Below are 20,588 nucleotides of genomic sequence, written 5' to 3'. Positions count from 1 at the left end.
GAGAAGGGGACAGGCTGACAGGAGGGAGCAGAGGCCCTGCCTCGTGGAGATGCAAACACAGCGGAGGGGAGGCGACAGAGCCCGGCTGGGCCAACGACCCTGGACCGGCTCCTTCCGACAGGGCCTGCTCTCAGCGGTCCTCCGCACTCAGACACTGTGACCGCCACTGAGAGCTCAGCGTCTCCCCTTCCACCAATCACCAGGGTCCCCCACGGCCGCCCCGGCCAAGTCCAGGGCCCCAAGCCACACACGCCAAGGACTGTATCTGTCTGACTGTGCGTGCTTACTTGCATACTTCGTGTTTGATCTGAAGGTTCTAGAAAACAAAAACCTTGCCTATTTTTTAATATTTTGGTATGTAATAGGTCTTACAAGTACTGTATGCACAGTACAAGTTCAAAACATATTTATTAGATGAACAGATGATTGAATTAATAATTTTTATATATAATATTGGCAAAGTAAGTGGGCCAGTCAGCAATGACCATGCATAGGAACTTAGAAGTTTGGTCAGAACTTTAGATTTGATGATTTTTATGGAGGGTAGTAACATGATAAAAATGGTAATTATTATATGGTAATTGTTGTAACTTGCTCTAGTTGTGGTTGTGTTTCACAAAGGACTAGATGTAGAAAGACTACTTTGCTAATATAACAATACTTTGCTAACAAGTTGAGGACTTTAGTCTAATGTGCATATTCTTCAAAAACACCAAAAGAGAAATTGTTCCACGTATCTCTGCCTTTAATCTATTATAAACGAGTTCATTTCTGAGATAAGAGATGACTTTTTTTTAAGGCCAGGTAATAGTCACGGTCTCTTGATTTGAAAGAACAGCAACCAAAACCCCCATGAAATTAAGGACAGTTTCCTTATTTATGAATTATGAATACGCTCCATACTGACACTTAAAATTTGAAAATCGAAAGTTCATTTTGCCTATACATATAATAATGCAGAACACTTGACCTTTTGGGTTTTATCATAGCTAAAACTAATGAGATGGTTGTTTACGTAAGCAGAATTTTACAATCCAGCGTAACATTTGGTTGTGAAATGGAGGAATCCATCAGCATGTGGAAATGCTGGCGCGTTAACAGTTTCAAGAGGCGGTAACTGGGTAACTCCTGCTTAGGAGTCTCCCCTGTCCTGCGTTGGCTATGAAGTCATGGCTCGTGGCGCTGGCCGCTCAGGGAACACGCAGGAGGAACAGATGAATGCTCGGGGTCTCAATCTGAGCTGCAGGTTAGGAATGCTTGGGAACCTTTAACGGTTATGGACCCTTAAGCCATGCCCCAGACCACGTCAATATGTTTTAAAAGCTCCCCCCACGCCCCCGCCCCCACACATTCCATGTAAGTCTGTTATACAGAACCAAGGAACCAAGGAATTCCTTGAGAACCAAGGAATTTTCTTTAGTCATGAAAAAACTACTTTTTATATCTGATTTCTTTTAAATACAATATCAAAAAGATGAAATGGCTTAGGGGTAAAATAGATGATGCTACAAAAACTTTAAAGGAAAGGAACAGATTCTCACTCACCTGCCTTCTGGCAGTGTACAATCTTTTCATACACGGCGTCTGCGTTCTCGATCACTGCCTTGAGGGACTGGATCATCTGCAAGGGAAACACCCAGACAGGCGGTCACACGGACAGCTGGACGCAGGAGGGTCCCTGCTGGGGCCAGGCCCTCCCCCGGCCATGAGACCCCCCACCTGACATCCTGCTCAGGTTCACGGGCAAAGTGGTCAAGCCAGGCCTCCCTACAGAAGCCCTCAGACCAGACTGCGAGGAGTGTCTTCCCCAAGGTGGTCACACTGGATGTGACCCTTGAGCCAGCACCAAAATAAGTCCCTTTCAGTATGACGATAGAAGTGAACATGGGTGCACATCCGATCCGTTCTTCATTCTAAACAACACCTCTTCCATCACCTTATGGAAAGCTGCAGCACCCAAACGCCTCACTCTCTTCACCCAAGATGCCTTTGTTTGAGACTCAGTTTTTATGTGATGCATCACAAACGCTATCACTCAAACCAATGTTTTCAGCATGCCTATCACTAATTTTAAAAATCCAGCGTTGAGTCCTTGTTCCAGACTGCTTGTGCTTGTTTTAGGAGTGATGCCTGAATTAAGAAAAAGGAACAGGGTACAGCTGACCCATTATTTTACTCACCAAAGTGCTGGGAAAAGATCTGTCTGAAGTAAACTTTTTGGCTCTGAAATTGCTATGAAAATGGGATGGCCAGATTCAGTTCTCATGATTCAAACGGGTACAATTATGATCCTTGCCTTATGGGGTAGACTCTCGCTTTTTGTATTTATGTTTTTAAATTTAATTTTAATATTAGAGTACAGCTGATTACAATGCTGTGTTAGTTTCAGATCTGCAGCTAAGTGATATCCATTCTTTTTCTGATTCTTTTCTTCTACACGTTATTACGGAATACTGAGTAGGCTTCTCTGTGCTAATAGTAGGTCCCTGTTGATTAATAGCTTTTTGTATTTAAATGTCCAAATATTTCACATGATAATATTACTTATCTCTGTTGCATGACCATTTTACTTTATATAACAAACACCACTCCATCATTTTCCCTTCCTTAAATTCTGCCTAGTTTTTCCTTATAGTACTCATCACTGGCTGCCACAGTAATTATTTTATGGAAACTAAATGTATGTAGGTTGGATTATTTATATAACTTGAAGAGCACCATATTTTATTAGTTGTACTTATTTAAACTAAAGCATAATCAACATGCCTCTTAAGAAGTACACCAGATTCTTAAAGTGAGTCACACAGCATTTATCAACGTCCACTGTTCTAAGAAAATGACAGTAAACACTGTGAAGTTTGAAGGCCGAAGCAGGTGTTCACTCAGGCCTTCATTCATCATCTGTGAGGTTTCCTGTGAGGGCGCACACTGGGGCCGGTGGCCTAAAGGACTCGGGTCGCTGTCTGCAGGAAGTCTACAGACTCGGTCGCTGTCTGCAGGAAGTCTACAGCCCCGTGCAGGCCTCCCGCTTAGGAATTCAGTCTTTCCACATTCGCTCTTCAAGGTCTGAGTCATTCCTGGAGAGTATTCTACTCTATGGCGTGACATACGGAACAGGCAGTGACAAAAACGAACAGTTCAGAACTCGGCGATGCCGATGGAAAGTCATTCGTACCATTCCACAGTTTGCATACTGAAAAGGTTCATACCGTCATCAGCAACCTTTCTCAGCTTTGATGTCGAGCCAAATAAGAGACGCCAAGCAGCCAGGACGCCTCCCAGCAAGGATGCTGGCTCTCACAGCTCAGCGTCAAAGAACTGGCCAATCGTGCCCCCATCATTGAAACTGAGGGGGAAAAGCAACGAAAGGCAGCCGTCCCTGAGACAAGTGGGCAATGCAGGAGCGGTGACAGCCGCGAGGGGAGATCGGGAGTCCAGACAACCTGTGGGGGAAGGCGGTCACCAGAGGTCTGCACCGGGGGAGCAGGGGTGCAGGACAGGCACAGGTTCACGTGGGTTCCTCGGCTTCAGCATCGAGCGCAAGATGTAAATGTGGTGAGCGACGATGTATTTCCCACCTGCAAGCTGAGTTAAATGAAAGGCATGATGAGGGCTCACAAGAATGCGGGGATCAGAGGAGGGGAGGCTTGTGGCTGGAGCCTTCGGAGAGAAATGTCCCAGGGGGCTCCCCACCCACCTGGGGGCCAGGCACCTCCAGGGGCGGGCCTTCCTGTCCTGCGCTCGCTGATACTAGCTTGGTTTGAAAAGCCTGCTGTGACAAGGCTCAGAGCAACAACAGGTCACATTATTATTCTTAGAAGCATCTTCCAATTTCAGGTATCTCCAAAGGTGCTGCACCTTTTAAGTGCAAAAGACACAACAGGGCTTCAGAAGCACATGTTCCACTTCCAGGAGCTGGAGACAGACAGCGCCCTGCCCTGGGGTCTGTGACCCCTCCTCTGCCCTGGGGACAATCGGGCCCTGAAGCTCCGCGTGCGGGGACCTGCTGAGCTCGCGTGAAGGTCAGGAGGCCCGGAACCGCGAGCAGGCGGGACTCCCAGAGCCGGGGTCCCGCCGCCGCCGCCGCCCACGTGCTCCCAGGCCGACAGCGAGACCCCTGAGCCAGGGCAGGGCGTGGGGCGGCTCAGCACCAAGTCCTCCTCCCAGTCCCTGGGACGGAGCCGCCCTGAGCTGCACGCATCTACACCCCGGGGGCGGCCGACTCCCCGGGGGAGGGAGGCAGGCACCCGAGGGGACACGGCAGGTCCATCACCACCTGCGGCGCTGAGCAGCGGGGGTCCGCGGGGGCCAGCCCAGGAGACGGGGTCGCCGGTCAGCAGAGCCCAGACGCGGGAGGGAGGAAACGCCCCAGGCCTCAGGGGGCGACTCCCTTGCCCACCTGTCACGGAGTGAACTCAGCACCCCCTGGGGAGGAGGAGCTGCCAGCCTGGCCCGTTCTGCAGCTGCACAGTATCTTTATAATGACGCTGACAGCCCCCGACCAGGGCGTGAGTCAATGAAGCTCCCGGTATCTGCGTCCCTTCTCCCCGGGGCGGGGCCCGTCCAGGCCACCTCCAGGGAGCGCTCGGGGCCTTGGGCTTCCGGGAGGGCCTGGGGCCGGGCCGGCCTTCCCACCAGCCCGCCCGGCAGGCCGAGGTCCACTCGGCTGACAACTCTGCCTGGAGGCGCTAAGGATGCCGCGGGGACGCGTGGGGCATCGTGAGCACAAGGCAGGGCCAGCCTCCGCCGGTCCTCCACGCTGCAGCGCCAGGCGACTCTTGATGGTCCGAGTGCCAGCTCAGCGAGTCAGAGTGAGCATGTCCCCACCTCCCCGGTCCCGGGGTCCTACCAGCGCTCTCCATCTCGCCAGGCCCACGGGAGGCTGGCAGTGGTGGTTCCACAGATGGGAACTCGGAGGACCTGAGACTGAAGCCACTTTCCCAAGGCTGCCTGGCGTGCGGGCAAAGGCTGCAACTAAGGACTGGGGCACAGGTACCCCGCGTGACTTGGGGCCTCCACGGCGCCCATGGTACCACGAGCAGAGCTGCCCGAGAGGGGCGCGCACTCCAACCAGGACAGCGGCCAGGGGCAGGGGACGCTCGGCCTCCCGACAGCCTACACACCAACGACAGCATCTCGGTCCTGACGTGGGCCCACGAGCGGGGTTTAAATAACGTTTCTACAAAGCACTTTGCAAAGCTATTTTCTTAAGGACAATGGTAAACAATTTTCTGGGCTCCACTTACCAACTCATTATTAAAAAACAGAAGTCATTTATGTTTAATGTGAAATCAACAGAATAAGCGTCTCCACCTAGACAAAAGCAGATAGATGGGGCATGACATCAAGGCATGAGCTGAAGGAAAAAACTGCTTTCAGTTATCTAATTTTCTCTGCATATATTACATTAATATATCACCATAATGCAAGGCCCAGTAGAGTGACTGGTTTTATAACCATGATTTGCATTAATGCAAATACATTCATCAACACTCCTTAAATGCACAGGTGTTAAGTCTCAGCGCTGACATCAGACATCCAGCTGCCAGCCCGAATGACTTACCACATGGAACCTCATATTGTTTACAAGGCACAAGATGCTTCTACACTGCTGTCGTTAAGGGCTTCCCAGGTGGCGCTAGTGGTAGAGAATTCCCCTCGCCAATGCAGGAGACTCAAGAGATGTGAGTTCGATTCCCAGATTGGGAAGATCCCTGGGAGTAAGAAAGGGTAACCCACTTTAGTCTTCTGCCTGGAGAGTTACATGGACAGAGGAGCCTGGCAGGGCTACGGTCCGTGGGGTCACAGAATCGGACACAACCGAGGGACTGAACACAGTGGATTCTACATTAGTGTCCACTTACAAGTACCTCCTAAATTTCTGGAACTAATGTGTTAGGAAAATCTATAGATTTAACATAGCCCAGAAACCCACTTCATAAATCAACTTCAAGATAAGGTTTTAATACAGGACTCGAGCAGATGAAAAGTAGGCAGTTTCAACGAAAGGCAAAGTAAAAATTAAACCTCACATTAAATTGAAAATAAATCAGGAATGCCTTTCATAAAAATGTTTTGAAAGTTAACTCCTCATGTTAGTATAAGACAAACGTCTCTACAGATATGGTTATAAGAAGTACTATTACTAATTAATATGTTTTATATTACTGTATTCCTGTAGGCCACTTCTTTATTTTCTGTTTACAACTTGCATATCAAGTAAGAACATTCTGTTTTCAAAATAAGCAAATCTGTGTTTTTTGGTAAGGACTTTATGTCAGACTTTAGACAACAAGATACGAAATCTCCTTTCACCCCACCCCCCCAGGGACCCAGATTTTGGTAATTACAAAAGAAATTTGCTAGTAACGTTAAGTGCTTGGGTGGCAGCAGCTTCTTGGCAACAGTGCTGACATCCTCTGAGTCCTAGACGTCCCCTTCCACTCGAGCAGTCCATCAGTTTCAGATCGCAGACGCCTCCTCCCGAGCCCTCCGGCACCCGCCCCGCCCTGACACAGACGCTGCAGCTGTTTCCAGTGAAGATACAAAGTCAGAGAAGTCAGAGAAGGGCTAAGGCTGCTGTGAAAGGGAATGGCCAGACAGCAAAGTGTTCTTTGACACAGACTCCGTGACTGTGTGACACACAGCAGGTAAGTATCTCCCCGACTCAAATGTTAACAGCTGGGCATCATTCACAAACTCGTCAATGAGCTTGTACAGGAGATAACGCCATCCACGCCCTGCCCCATCACTCCACACCCCAGAACCCCACGGCTGTCCTCGGAGGACAAAGGGCGCCCCGGTGGCAGGAGCGGCTCAGGGATGATCCCAGTAGGCGTGGACCAAGCGGACCCCCTCTCAGGACCCCAGGGACGGCTATCCACACGGCACGCGTGAACCAAGGGCCAAGGTCTGCAGAAGACAAGCCAGTTCCATCCACAGCAGAGTCTTCCACCCAGCCTGGGTTATCTCTGCGGCAGTCTCCACACTCGGCGTCACGAGAGGACCGTCACCCTTGCGCTCCGCGGTCCAACAAGTCAGCCCACCGCTGAGAACGAAACTCCCTCAGGAATCTTCCTGCTTCCACGCGCGCGTGTGTTCTTGAAAGTAATGTCCTCTCTGAGTTAACAACACTACTTTTGTAGTGTTTATCACTTTCCAATAAATATTACTGTGCGGGTAAAGAATTTTCAAGTCAAATGCGGGAACTCTGGGACCCAGGACTTCTAAACTGAAATGCAGAGGTAACGTGTTCTTTCACGAAAGAACAGCAAACGTCAAGGGGTTGAACTAATGAGAAACCATTTATGAAGTTCTTGTTGGAAATTACAATGTGGCTTTTTAATACTTGAAAATAATATGAAAATCACACATTTGAGCCGGGACACAAAATTCATGTGGCTGTGGGTTCTCTGCCCGGTGGCAGGCTCACCTCATACGGGGGGACCACTCAAGGCCCGGCTCATCGCCCCGTCCAGCGAGCTCACTGCGAAAACACTTTCCAAACAGCAAACCGTTTCTGAAGAGACTCGCCCTGGTTTCCCCGTGAAAATTGACTTCCATGTTTTCACTACACACATTACAGAAAACCATTGGAAAAAACCCTCTATAACAGAAAAACCAGAGAAGGAACTCTGCCAGACAAGGCCAAATATGAAATGATATCACTTATATGTGGAATCAAAAAAATGATACAAATGAACTTCTATACACAACAGAAATAGACCCACAGACATGGAAAACAAGCTTACGGTTACCAAAGGGGAAGGGTGGGGAAGGATAAATTAGGGATTTGAGATTAACACATACACAGTATTATATATAAAAGAAATAACCATCAAGGACCTACTGTGTAGCATAGGGAGTTATACTCAACATCTTATAATAACCTATAATGGAAGAGAATCTAAAACAGAGTATGTATAAATGTATAACTGTATATATATGTATGTATAACTAGATCACTTTGCTAGCTAGTGATGCTCAAACTAGCTAGCTAGCTAGCACCTCAAACTAACACAACATTGTAAATCGACTATGCTGTTGCTATTGTTCCGTTGCTAAGCTGTGTCCTACTCTTTGCAACCCCACGGACTGCAGCAGGCCAGGCTCCTCTGTCCTAACCTGTCTCCTGGCCTTTGCTCATATTCATGTCCACTGAGTCGTGATCCATTGAGTCAAAGGGGCTTGAGTAACTCAATGAAGCAATGGGCCATGCTGTGTAGGGCCACCCAAGACAGACAGGTCATACTGAAGAGTTCTGACAAAACGTGGTCCTCTGGAGAAGGAAATGGCAACCGCTTCACTATTCTTGCCCACGGCTGGTATGAAGAGGCAAAAAAAAAGTCAACTCTACTTCAATTAAAAAATAAAATTTAAAGGAAAGGGAAAGAACTCTGGCAGACGGAAAGCATTACTGGATGGTTAGCGAGAAGCAGAGAGGAACACGGCTGGATATGCTGCCGCGCACGGGCCCCGGGGCGCATGGCGGGAGCGGGCAGGTCAGAGACCCACCTGCAGCGTCACCAGGCTCGGCAGACACTCCACTCGCCTTAGAGGGAGGCGAGCGGCGTGGCGAGAAAGGGGCCAGGCTGCAGGGACAGGGGATCACGATTCTAAGCTGAGCTGTGCTGGGATCCAGGTAGAACTTCAGGCTGTGAACAAAGGGCAGGGAAGGGGTGGGGCGGTGGGAAAGAGAGGCGGGCGGGAGAGAGCTGTGGAGGGGCAGGGCGGTGAGGACGCGCCCAGGGCCCGGACGGAAGAGCGGAGACCCAGAGGGCGACCCCGCAGGCGGTCACCCGGGCCGCGCCCAGCAGCTGTAAAGGCTTCCAGGCCTACTCCGCGCCCTTAAGTTCCACGTCCCTGAAGTTCATGCTCAGGAAGTGGAGCTCAGCCCCAGCTGGCTTCAGGAGTTGGTGGAGACCTGCCGGGGGTGGGGGTGGTGTTGGGGGCTCTTTTCAGGTTCTGCAGCAGCAGCAGGAAACTGAGGAAGTTTGGTTCTGGGGCTGGAAAATCGGGAGTTTTCTGCCAGGAGGCAGCAGCTGAAATGAACGCATCTCTGAGGGGGGATTTTAAAGATAAACGAAGACATCAGGGCAACGCTCCAGAATCGCGCAGATTAATAAGCAGAGGGAACCAATGGAAGAGACGTGGGCGGTGGGGTCAGGGGGAAGGAGCAGAACAAGGACGCTGAACGCGTCCGGGCTGGGAAGGGGGTTTCTGAGAGGTCCACGGTGTCGGGAGCTCCGGACGCGGCTGTGGGGTGACTCTGGACAGTCCCGGCGTGGCGCCCACAGCTGTGCTATAAACTGACAGACGTGCTCCCGAGGACCGCACCGGCAGAAACAAGGCGTGTGGTGAACGCGGGGTTGGGGCGCGACACTCGGCCATTCTGCAGGGACGCGGTAAAAAGGGCAAGAGCAGAACACACGGGCTGCCCTGGGCTGCCTGTGCCAAGCAGAGACACGGCCCGAGGCGTGGCACGTGGTGCCCGACCTTGAGAAAGACCCGGAGCTTTCTGTGGGGGTGGGGGGGCAGGGTTGCAGCTTGTGAGTTTCTGTGAGGGGCACGAGGAGGCGGGTGAGGTCTGATGAGAGCTCTGAACTGAGATGTGGGGGAAGGAAAGCTTGACCAACCTAGACAGCATATTAAAAAGCAGAGACATTACTTTGCCAACAAAGGTCTGTGAGAGAGTCAATTCCTAGGCAGATTGATAAGAAGTCCAGGGGTCCCCAAGGAGAGAGGAGTCTGGAATTCTCAAGGAGGAAGAAAGGACAACCTTTTTTCCCCTCTACATTCCTTAGGATTATATAACAATAATGCATCCTGCTTGAAGACAGTCTCTGAAAAAAACCTTCTGGCTAATCCTGTTTTCCCAAGGTGTAAATTATGGAAGCAGGTCTAGTGAGGTCTTTACAACCTCCAGACATTCTTTTGATTCACTGTAATAACTAATTAGAGAGTATATAACTCCATTCCTAACACTAGCAAGGGGGTACTCTTTCTGCCCCCTTCTGATGCCTATGTCAGACGCCTTCTCTGTCTCCTTTATACTTTAGTAAAACTTTATTACACAAAAGCTCTGAGCGATCAAGCCTCGTCTTTGGCCCCAGATTGAATTCTTCTCCTCCAGAGGCCAAGAATCCCGGCATCTTTTCATAGTTCAGCAACAAGCTTTCATCCGTCTAGTCAAGGCTATGGTTTTTCCAGTAGTCATGTGCAGATGTGACATTTGGACTGTGAAGAAAGCTGAGTGCCGAAGAATGGATGCTTTTGAACTGTGATGTTGGAGAAGACTCTTGAGAGTCCCATGGACTGCAAGAAGATCCAACCAGTCCATCCTAAAGGAGATCAGTCCTGGGTGTTCACTGGAAGGACTGATGTTGAAGCTGAAACTCCAATACTTTGGCCACCTGATACAAAGAGCTGACTGATTGGAAAAGACCCTGATGCTGGGAAAGATTGAAGGCAGGAAGAGAAGGGGACGACAGAGGATGAGATGGTTGGATGGCATCACTGACTCAATGGACATGAGTTTGAGTAAACTCCAGGAGTTGGTGATGGACAGGGAGGCCTGGCGTGCTGTGGTCCATGGGGTCACAAAGAGTCGGACACGACTGAGCGACTGAACTGCGCTGGACTGTGGGGGTGAGGCTCAGGACATGAGCAGAGATCTGAGGCAGCGGGTGGGTGTGAGGCGCATGTGCATGTTCCGTTCACCGAGGTGGGGTGTGGAGTGTCCACAACTGTTTTCTCATAGTCAAAACGGTGCACAAGTAAAAACAAATTAGTTAAAATTGTGTTAGGTTAACACTGTTCCCTAATGTACCACTGTCATATTCAAATAAATTTACACTTTCAAAACAAGGGTTATAACTGAGTATGAAAGGGAGAGCATTTCAAAAACCATGCAGTTTTCTTGAGAAGCAGCGTTAAACTCTCAGTATCTATCGCGTTCAACTGAAGGGTGCTCTTGGCGCCACAGAAGCCTGCCTCCACGCTGCACTCAACTCTCTTAACAATCGTTTCTTGCCAGAGAAGAGATGCCAAGTGCTGCAACTAATCTGGAGCAAATTATGAGTCAGGAGTGACCCAGGGTCCCTATTCAGGAAGCCAAGGATTCTGTGGCTTTTCAGCATGCTCTGATCTGTCATGAAGGTCACTGCAAAGCTAGGGCCACTCGGGGTGGGACTGTGCCTCTCCCGTAACTCTTGCCTGAGCTACAGCCTGGATCCCTCAGGTACTACATTTCAGGCCAGACCCCGTAAGTAGCATCCCGTCCCATCCGCAGGCATTTAGCTGAATTTCCACACGATGAAAAGCCTCCCCTATACCACCATCAATGACTCCATCTACCCCTTCTCACGCCAAAGCAATATACTACCATATCCACACACTGATGGCTCCATCTCACAGATTAAACGTCAAGTTTTAATTAAACTGCAGTTCCTGAAGCGAATTACCAGGTCAACATAAAAGCAGAGAGACATCAGGCTTATTATACAGAGGTCTCGGGCTTCCCCTGGTGCTCAGACGGTAAAGAATCTGCCTGCAAAGCGGGAGACCTGGGCTTGATCCCTGGGTCGGGAAGATCCCCTGGAGGAGGGCATGGCAACCCACTCCAGTGCTCATGCCTGGAGAATCCCATGGACAGAGGAGCCTGGCGGGCTACAGTCCACGGGGTTGCAAAGTTGGACACGACTCAGTGAATTAACAGCACATATAGGTTTCGCCTATGCTCACCAAGATAACCATTTGGATTTAGCATAAAACATGGAAATAAACAGCATCATGTAGTCAAAACAACCAATTTATTGCCCGAGGTTCTTTCTTTCTCCTAGTCGCTCCGCCTCCTGGTGCACTGGGATGGACCACATGTTTACATTGTGGGTATTTCTGAGAGGTGCTTCCAGCATTATCCACTAGAAGTCCTTAGTAATACACGTTTGTAGGCTGGAGGAGAGGAGAAAGGGGCAGAGATGAGGGAAAACACCATAGAGAGGAATCGAAGGGGTGGGGGGCACATAGAGGAATAAAACAAAACAAAAAGATAAAATGACAGAGTCATAGTTTAGAGGAATTAAAACAGTGTACACAACAGGGTGACTTACAGAAACCATCCATCAAATCAGGTAAGAAAGTTTTACTTTATGCAGACAAGTGAATAAACGGTAATGGCAGAACCAAACTTTGATGCAGAAGGAATTCACTCAAGTTTCAGATTAATTGAGACTTGGCATCACTAGAAGCCCCCATGTTCCTAAACAGGTTTCAGGGCTCAGGGCTGAAGCTGGGAACAGCAGAACAGAGCGGGGAAAACAGAAAGGGGCTCTGGGAAGCCAGGGGTTCCACTACATCAAGAGATCAGTTACAGAGTCAACGCACAGATTTGAAATGTTTATCCCACCGTCAATTGTTGGCAAAGTTTAAAATTTGCTGCACAGTTTTAGTTTCAGAAGTACACAGAGTGTCAACAAGTTGAAAAGAATTTTGATCTTGCACTGCTTCTGCATGATATGGTATTTGGCGAAAACAAAATCTGGTGAAAATTGAGCAACAAAACAGAACCCAAACCCTAAAAAGGAACCCTGATGCAACTATAAAACTATCCAGAAAAAGTATACAACTCCTACCAGTGCATGAATATGCCATCCTGGGCTTTTCTGTGTAGAGAGCATGTATGTAGCACATTCGCATGCACTCAGATGATAATAACCCTCTTATGTCTCCATATTATGACCGACCTCATGTGATCAGAAGTCTCCTTAGGGGAGAGCTCAGGGCGCTCCATGTCATTTTTGCACGTGGTTTCTGTGGGAAGCCGCATTCCACATTCTCACGCTAGACAGACTCCTTTACAGCATGTGATGAACATTTCACAACATGGTGACCTCAAGGGTGCACACACCGCCCATCGTCCCCCGGGGGCCCTCGGTCTCAGCAGCCCCTGGGCACTGTAAAAAGTTCCTCTGGCTTTCTCAGCTGTGGCAGCGATGTGCTTATGCGACACCCTGGCGGTATCTCAGCAGGAAATCTACTGGAGTGTCGTCCTTTCATGATGTGGTTCAGTTTCTGCTGCATAGCACGGTGAATCCGCTGCAGATGGACACACGCCCCCGCCCTCCTGACCTTCCCCGCCGCTGTCATCCCAGCCCCAGGTCGTCACAGCCCCAAACCGAGCGCCCTGTGCTGTGAGCAGCTTCCCCCAGCTGTCTACTTCACACGTGGGCGTGTACACGTGTCAACGCCACTCTATCAATCCGTCCCACCCTGTCCTTCCCCCACTGGGTCCCCAAGTCTGCTTTCTCTGCCCTGCAGGTAGGTTCCTCTGCACCATCTTTCTAGAGTCCACACGTAGCAGCGTGAAGTTTGAGGGCCCCGTGGGCTCATGTGTTCCCTGAGGTCACTAGAGCAGGAAGGAATATGAGTCTGTGAGGGCTCAGCTGCTCTCCACTGGGCTGGGTGGGCAGCAGGGGGCCTGGGGGCCAGCCACTCGCTCCTGCCTTGAGTGAATGCCTGGGAATGGGGAGAGGAGGGCGGTGCCCAGTGGGATTTCCCCGGTGCCCAAAGTGTTAAAGCTGGCGGGCTCCAAAGCTGCGTTCTGGATGCGGGGGAAGCATCTCCAAACAACCGATGAGAAGGTTTAGAACCTGGCTTAAGCCACCCCCGCAGGAGGAAAGGGGAACTCGGGCCTGTTACAGCCAGCTGCCCGGTGAGCAAGCTACTTCCGGAGCCTGTATCAGGAACTTCTGGATGATGCACAATTCTAAAGTCACCAAGGACCGTTTAGAGCTCCGACACGCTCATTTAAAACTATTATTATGAAATTAATTAAATTTCAAAAGATACAATTTGAATTAAAATAGTACCACTTTTATTACCATCTCCTTATATCAAGGCTTTTCTCCAAGGGGATCAAGGTGATTTAGAAACTCCTAATTAACAGGCGGTAATTCAATCACACTCTGACTGTAAGGTTGTCATTAGTTGCTCTCAGGTCTGCAGTAGCTAAGTATAGATGTTAGTTAACAGAGAAAAGCAACCAGAGGCTTCTCCGTAAGGAAGAGCAGTCTTTTTTGAGCATCGTAAAGAGTCCACAGTTCTCTGGAACGGCAGAGCTAGGAGGAGGGCAAGATTCATTTGACCAGCTACTACAGTGTTCACGGTACAACCCAGGCGTCCTTCCCGGGGTGACCACAGAACTCACGTCTTCCGCTTTCTGAGTAGAGAGCCAACTCCCTGAGCAAGGTGGTGGGAAACCCAACCTTCTGCTTTTCACTTCGAAATTTTAAACCTGCCTTTGTGAAATGGAATAACCCCGTCTCCATATACGGCAAGGCTGGTGCTCTGAGGTTCAAGTGATGGGAAAACATTCACACCGGGAGAGGTCTCAGGGCATCAAGAGCTGCACGCTTCTAGCCTTTGAAGACACAGACTGACCTGGTACTGACCACTGAGAGCTTCCCGTGCTCTGGGCTGCTGATGTGCGACCTCACCATTCACCGAGAGTCAGCACCGGGCAGGGACCCCTCAAGCTCCGGGCACGCCCCCCAGCCCCCACTCACCAGCTTCCCGGGGTGCGAGCATGCTCCCCCTCCCTCCCCCAGGGGCCAGTCTCTGTGCAACGGTGTCCTGCACAGGCGTTCACGCCAGGCACACCAGCCCGGGGCTGCAAGAACTCACGAAGCTGAATGCACCAAGGTGTGTCCTGGGCCAAACCCGCACCCCACGCCTGCCGGGGGCCAGCTGCCCGGGGAGTCGGCGCACGACCCCAGGGAGAGAAGGGCTGGACGGGACTGGTTGCGGGGGCTCGCAGTCTGCGATGCTGCGTGCAGGGCCCAGGCTTCCTCCCGGAGCCAGTGTGCATCGAGGGCGAGGGGCGAGGCATTGCAGCGGTCAGACGGGGACATGCTGCGCCAGGGGCTTCAGGCGCGGCCCGCCGGGAGCCTGTGCTGCCTGTGAGCTCACGAGGTGCTCATCATCCGAGGACGCGGTGGGAAATCACAGAACTCTGCACACACGAGCCACGTGCCCGTCCCGGGGCCTGCGTTGGGTCCGGCTGCCCTCCTCACCCCTCCACTCCCCAGCCCTGCGTGTCTCCTCCTTAAACAAGGCGTTTCAGGAAGGACCACGCATCCTCTGGCAACGGGCAGGGGAGACTCAGGGTGTGAACACGAGGTACATGGTGCAGGCACCTGGACGCCGGTGCCGCTTCCCGGCCTCCAGCCCTAGGCCCTGCCGTGCCCCCCTGCCAAACCCCAGTCTCTGGAGACGTCCGAGGGCCTTGGGTCGTGTCCTCTTCCCGGACCAGCCCGGGGGCCCTCACCACCTTAGCGTGGGCACCGCCAGACCCTCTGCGACTGACTGGGAGGGCGGCCCCTGCATCCTGCGGTCCTGCCAGCTCCAAGCCCGACCCTCCCGAGAAGGGCGTTCCGTGAACCCGTAGACCAGCTGAGTTCGGGGAGATGCTGGCACCCTGTACGTAGACAGAGGGCAGGAAGGACCCCTGGGCGCTGTGTCCTCCAGACCCAGGGCGTTTTCTTTCCTTCACACCTTCAGTCATTCGTAAGCACATTTTGAGTGCCTGCGGCAGGCTCTGACCTTAGATCGGGGGTGAGCAGGACACACGTGGTCACTGCCAGACTCAGACCCAGATCCGGGGAAGAGAGAAAGAGGTACCTGACAAAAAGGACTCGGACCAATGGATGCAGGATTAGAGGTTGTGAAGAGTCTAAAAAAGAAGCAAGGAGGCCTGGTGGCCCTAGAGGCCCGCCCTTGCCCCTCAGGCCACAGGGTCTGGAGTGAGCTTCAGTTCCGGGTGGGGCTAGCTGTTGTTCAGTCGCTCAGTCATCTCTGACTCTTTGTGACCCCGTGGACTGTGGCCCACTGGGCTCCTTGGTCCATGGAATTCTCCAGGCAAGGGTACTGGAGCGGGTTTCAATGGCATGTGCTTAGCAAGGCCTAGATTTCATAACTGGAGAGAAAGTCCTCCTCCCCGCCTGCCCGAGGGGAGGGGGAGAGGAAGCCGGGCATTTTCAGAAGAAAGCAGAGCCCACCCGCCCCACCAGGTCCCCTCTCATTGAAGGAGAGAGGCTGGATTTGACTGAGACAGGAGCACCACTGAAACGCAGTCCTCGACTCCTTTTTCGAGCCTCATTACCAAGCAGTGCAATCGGGATCAAACATCTTGCTAACTACACATAAAGTAGAGTTAGCTACACGTTTAATTGGATTATAACACAAAATTCTGCCTGATCATCACCACTCTTTGCTAGAAAAGCACGCTGTCCTCGCAGCACTGTAAGTGAATGTGGATTTTCACACGCTTTCCTCTCCAAGTCCCGCCTCTAATGTTTTAATTCCAACACTGACAAGTCTTACCACTTCAAGGGCCCACTGTCTCATCCAGAACAGAACTCATGTGCCCTCCTCTATGGGGTGACAAAGCAGAATGGTGTGCTTTGGATCAACATTCAAAATGCACCGAGTACATGATTAAAACAAAAGAAGAAGAAAAAGAAAGGAAACCTTTAAACTCATGATTTAAGCTGCTCAAAGTGAAAATGGAAACCAGTGCATCAAAATACCCTAAGGACTTTTCCCCTGATCCTCATTTTAAGGGGCTGGCAAACTTTCCCTGTAAAGAAGCAGTAAATACTTGACGTGACTCTGCTGTTACCGTGTGTGAGCAGACACAGGAGGTGTCATGGACATGCTCCATCAGAATTTCCTTATGGACACCGAGGCTTCAATTTCATATGATTTTCACATGTCATGAATTTTTATTTTTCAACCATTTAATATGCAAATTAAATGGTCCAACAAAGGTCCATCTAGTCAAACCTATGGTTTTTCCAGTGGTCATGTATGGATGTGAGAGTTGGACTGTGAAGAAAGCTGAGCGCTGAAGAATTGATGCTTTTGAACTGTGGTGTTGGAGAAGACTCTTGACAGTCCCTTGGACTGCAAGGAGATACAACCAGTCCATCCTAAAGGAGATCAGTCCTGGGTGTTCAGGACTACCCAGTCGCCCAGTCGTGTCCGACTCTTTGTGACCCCACGGACTGCGCATGCCAGGCCTCCCTGTCCGTCACCATCTCCCAAAGTTTGCCCAAGTTCATGTCCATTGCATCAGTGATGCCATCCAGCCATCTCATCCTCTGATGCCCTCTTCTCCTTCTGCCCTCAATCTTTCCCACCATCAGGGACTTTTCCAATGAGTCAGCTGTTTGAATCAGGTGACCAAAATACTGGAGCTTCAGCTTCAGCATCAGTCCTTCCAACAAGTATTCAGGGTTGATCTCCCTTAAGATGGACTGGTTGGATCTCCTTGCAGTCCAAGGGACTCTCAGAAGTCTTCTCCAGCACCACAGTTAGAAGGCATCAATTCTTTGGTGCTCTGCCTTCTTTACAGTTCAGCTCTCACAACCGTACGTGATCACTGGGAAGACTGTAGCCTTGACTATATGGACCTTTGTCAGCAAAGTAATGTCTCTGCTTTTCAACACACTTGTCTAGGTTTGTCATAGTTTTCCTGTCAAGAAGCAATCAATCGCCTTCCTATGTCACGGCTGCAGTCACTACCCACAGTGATTTTTAGAGCCCAAGAAGAGGAAATCTGTCACTATTTCTACCTTTCCCCCCTTATATTTGCCATGAAGTAATGGGGCCGGATTCCATGATCTTAGTTCTTTTTAATATTTAGTCTTAAGCCGGCTCTTTCATTCTCCTTCACCTTCATCAAGAGGCTCCTTAGTTCTCTTGGCTTTCGGCCATTAGAGAGGTATCATCCACGTATCTGAGATTGTTGACTTTTCACGGCTTAACTTTAGGAAATCAACTAAAATTTAGTTACTACCAACTTGGCTGCATTTAGCTAAATACTCAAAATAGCCAAGACTGCTCACAAAGGTGTTTTTTTTTTTTTTTTTTTTTTTTGCTTTAGGCACAAGATAAGTGATTATTTAAAGCTGAAACTATCTTGCGTCATATAGTGACATAAATTATACGTCACCTGGACTTCTCTGGGGGCTCAGACTGTAAAGCATCTGCCTACAGAGCAGGAGACCCGGGTTCAATCCCTGGGTTGGGAAGATCCCCTGGAGAAGGAAATGGCAACACACTCCAGTATTCTTGCCTGGAGAATCCCATGGACAGAGGAGCCTGGTAGGCTGCAGTCCATGGGGTCGCAAAGAGCCGGACACAACTTCATTTTCGCCTTCTTTCTTTGAATGACATAAATGACGGCACCACACTCCATTTGCTCTCTCCAATGTAGGAGTGCAGTAATTATAAAGAAAGCTAGAATAATCAACACTGATTTAGAAGGAAATAAAGATTTCCATAAGCAGATAAAGGATCTATAAAAAATACAAAAATCTCCACCTAAAAATCTGTAACAGTCCTAAAGATTTGACTAATAATAAACGCAGTAGGAAAATAGATGTTTTAAACTACTTAACGTGTTATTTTTAAGTTAATAGATAATTAAGCTTGTAGAGTTAAACTTAACTCCTAACACATCACATTGTCCACCCACTGAGTTGGCTGGGAGAGTAATTTTCTTATGGTTCAGGATTTTAAATGCCTTAATTAAGTTAGAAAAGACTGTAAAACCATTATGAAGTGCTATTTTTATCCCTGATAAATTCGTGTGGAAATAAAACCAGATTTTGGGGGGTCAAGGGTGGTTATTTTAGTGGGGTGAGTGGCATTAATTATTTCCCTGCAATCTGGGGGAATATGAGTGAACAGAACAAGAACCAGGAGCTGTTAAAACGGAATCTCGGGTGACGGCTCCTGCGGTGCTGGTGGCACAGTGGTTGGTGTGTGTGGTATGGAGTCACCACCAGACCCAACCCGACTACAGGCGTGGGGTGAGCCCTGCCCTCTACATAGAAACAAGAAGTGATGAATCCACAGGCAGTGCTAGATTTCAGTTCTCTTATAAACCTGAGGTTAAGTGTTACATGTCAACAAAATATATGCTTAAAATTTACAAATCAAATGTTACATGTCAACAAAATACAAGCTTAAAATATACAAACTACCAAACGTTATCGACAGGAGAATATCTAGCTGCAGAGAAAAATTACTGCTACCTCATTATTCAGAAGGTTGTGGAAAAACACCTTTTAAAAAATTTTCAGGTCATAACTAGGGGCCTAAGAGACAGGAAAAACATTCAGAAATGAGTACATCTTGCTGCCAAGAAATGATGTCTGAGGTGACCCCAGTTAGTGTCAACAACTCAAGAAACAATCTGAAACATATGATTTTCATAGAACTGGTTATTTTGATAGCTTCACATTCATGGAGCAGATTCCTTCCAAATTATCCCATTTCTTAGAGAGCTGTCTTTTAAAATGTGATTGTACATCCAAAGAGTATGTGTCCATGAAAACAGAGGAGTTCATCACTGCATTTACAAACTAATCCATGAAACACAACAACTAACCATTTTCTACCTGTGTCTAAGTAATTTCAATTTTTCCAACTCCAAATGGGACTTGTAACACTGTCGAACTTCTCAATGGAAAAGCATTTGCTGTTCTAAACTACACAAGAATGGATATCGATAAATCACATCAATCTGATGAACAGATCCTGCATTTGCCACATCAGGGAATGATATCAGAACACTGAGATGCTACACAAAATTCTGTTATCACTGAAACTTATCTTCTTTCTCAATTCCAACCTGACAGTGATGGGGCACAACAAAATATAAACCATTCATCTTTTTGATGAATTTTTGACAGAAGAAAAATACTTCTGAAAAAAAAAGTTTAACTGTGTGACTCTTACTGGTTAGTCGTAGTCAGCACTGTTATAATAACCATTTGGGCAAAACGTCCCCATTTAACTGACTGGAGAACGTTCTGAATCCCTCATGGAGCCAGATGGCAGGGCTAACCACAGGCTCAGCTGCCAAAGCGAGCCACCATCCCAGCGAGGATGAAGAACCACCAGGGGTTCATGTCCCCAGCTCCTCCCCGGCTCAGAAACCACCATCCCGGGAAGACCAAGATGAACAGGCAAGGTGCAGTCCCTGGGTGCTCCAAGGGTTCTGTCCCAGGGCCCTGCAAGCTTATGGCGAGGGAAAGGAACACACTGACCTCTCGAAGTGCCCAGAACAGGCTAGCACGGCCCCCTCGGCCTCCACAGCACAGGATGGAGGATCAAGGAGAGAGGGAGCTCCCTCCTGGGCCCAAGACCGTGGCAAGCCAGCGGGCTCCCGGACCGGGGTGGAGGTGGGGAAGTGGGCTGAACACATCGGTGAGCTCTGAAGGGCAGATCCTCGGTGGGCCAGTCTTCACTCGTGTGCATCTGAAAGGGTTCAGAACTCACACGCTGCTAAAGACACACAAACTATCACACGCTGAAAGCCGATTCACTCCTCTGTTTCTTGACCGACACTTTTCTGGTTCGAAAAGGATCTACAAAGTGGCTGTAGACAGAGCACCACGCTGCGGACACCACCCCAGTGAATGCAAACTTCAAGACGTCACACAGATTCTGGAAGCTTTAAAAAATGCACTCTCTTTCAAGAAAGGGTTGTATATTATTCATGGTGTTTGATGTATGTT

The 20,588-nt window shown here is 49.5% G+C and overlaps 1 protein-coding gene across 1 annotated transcript in view; it reads right to left on the bottom strand.

Annotated features, from left to right (window-relative positions):
- The window catches only part of PLCL2 (phospholipase C like 2), a 218,302-nt gene that overhangs the window by 59,115 nt on the left and 138,599 nt on the right, over positions 1 to 20,588 (bottom strand). Inside the window, 1 exon segment of the mRNA XM_070467022.1 lies at positions 1,546 to 1,621. Coding sequence (XP_070323123.1) covers positions 1,546 to 1,621 — 76 coding nt within the window.

The sequence above is a fragment of the Odocoileus virginianus genome, chromosome 4 (genome assembly GCF_023699985.2).
Source record: "Odocoileus virginianus isolate 20LAN1187 ecotype Illinois chromosome 4, Ovbor_1.2, whole genome shotgun sequence".
NCBI lineage: Eukaryota > Metazoa > Chordata > Mammalia > Artiodactyla > Cervidae > Odocoileus > Odocoileus virginianus.
Note: the sequence above shows the minus strand (reverse complement) of the source record. Positions and strands in the feature narration are given on the sequence as shown.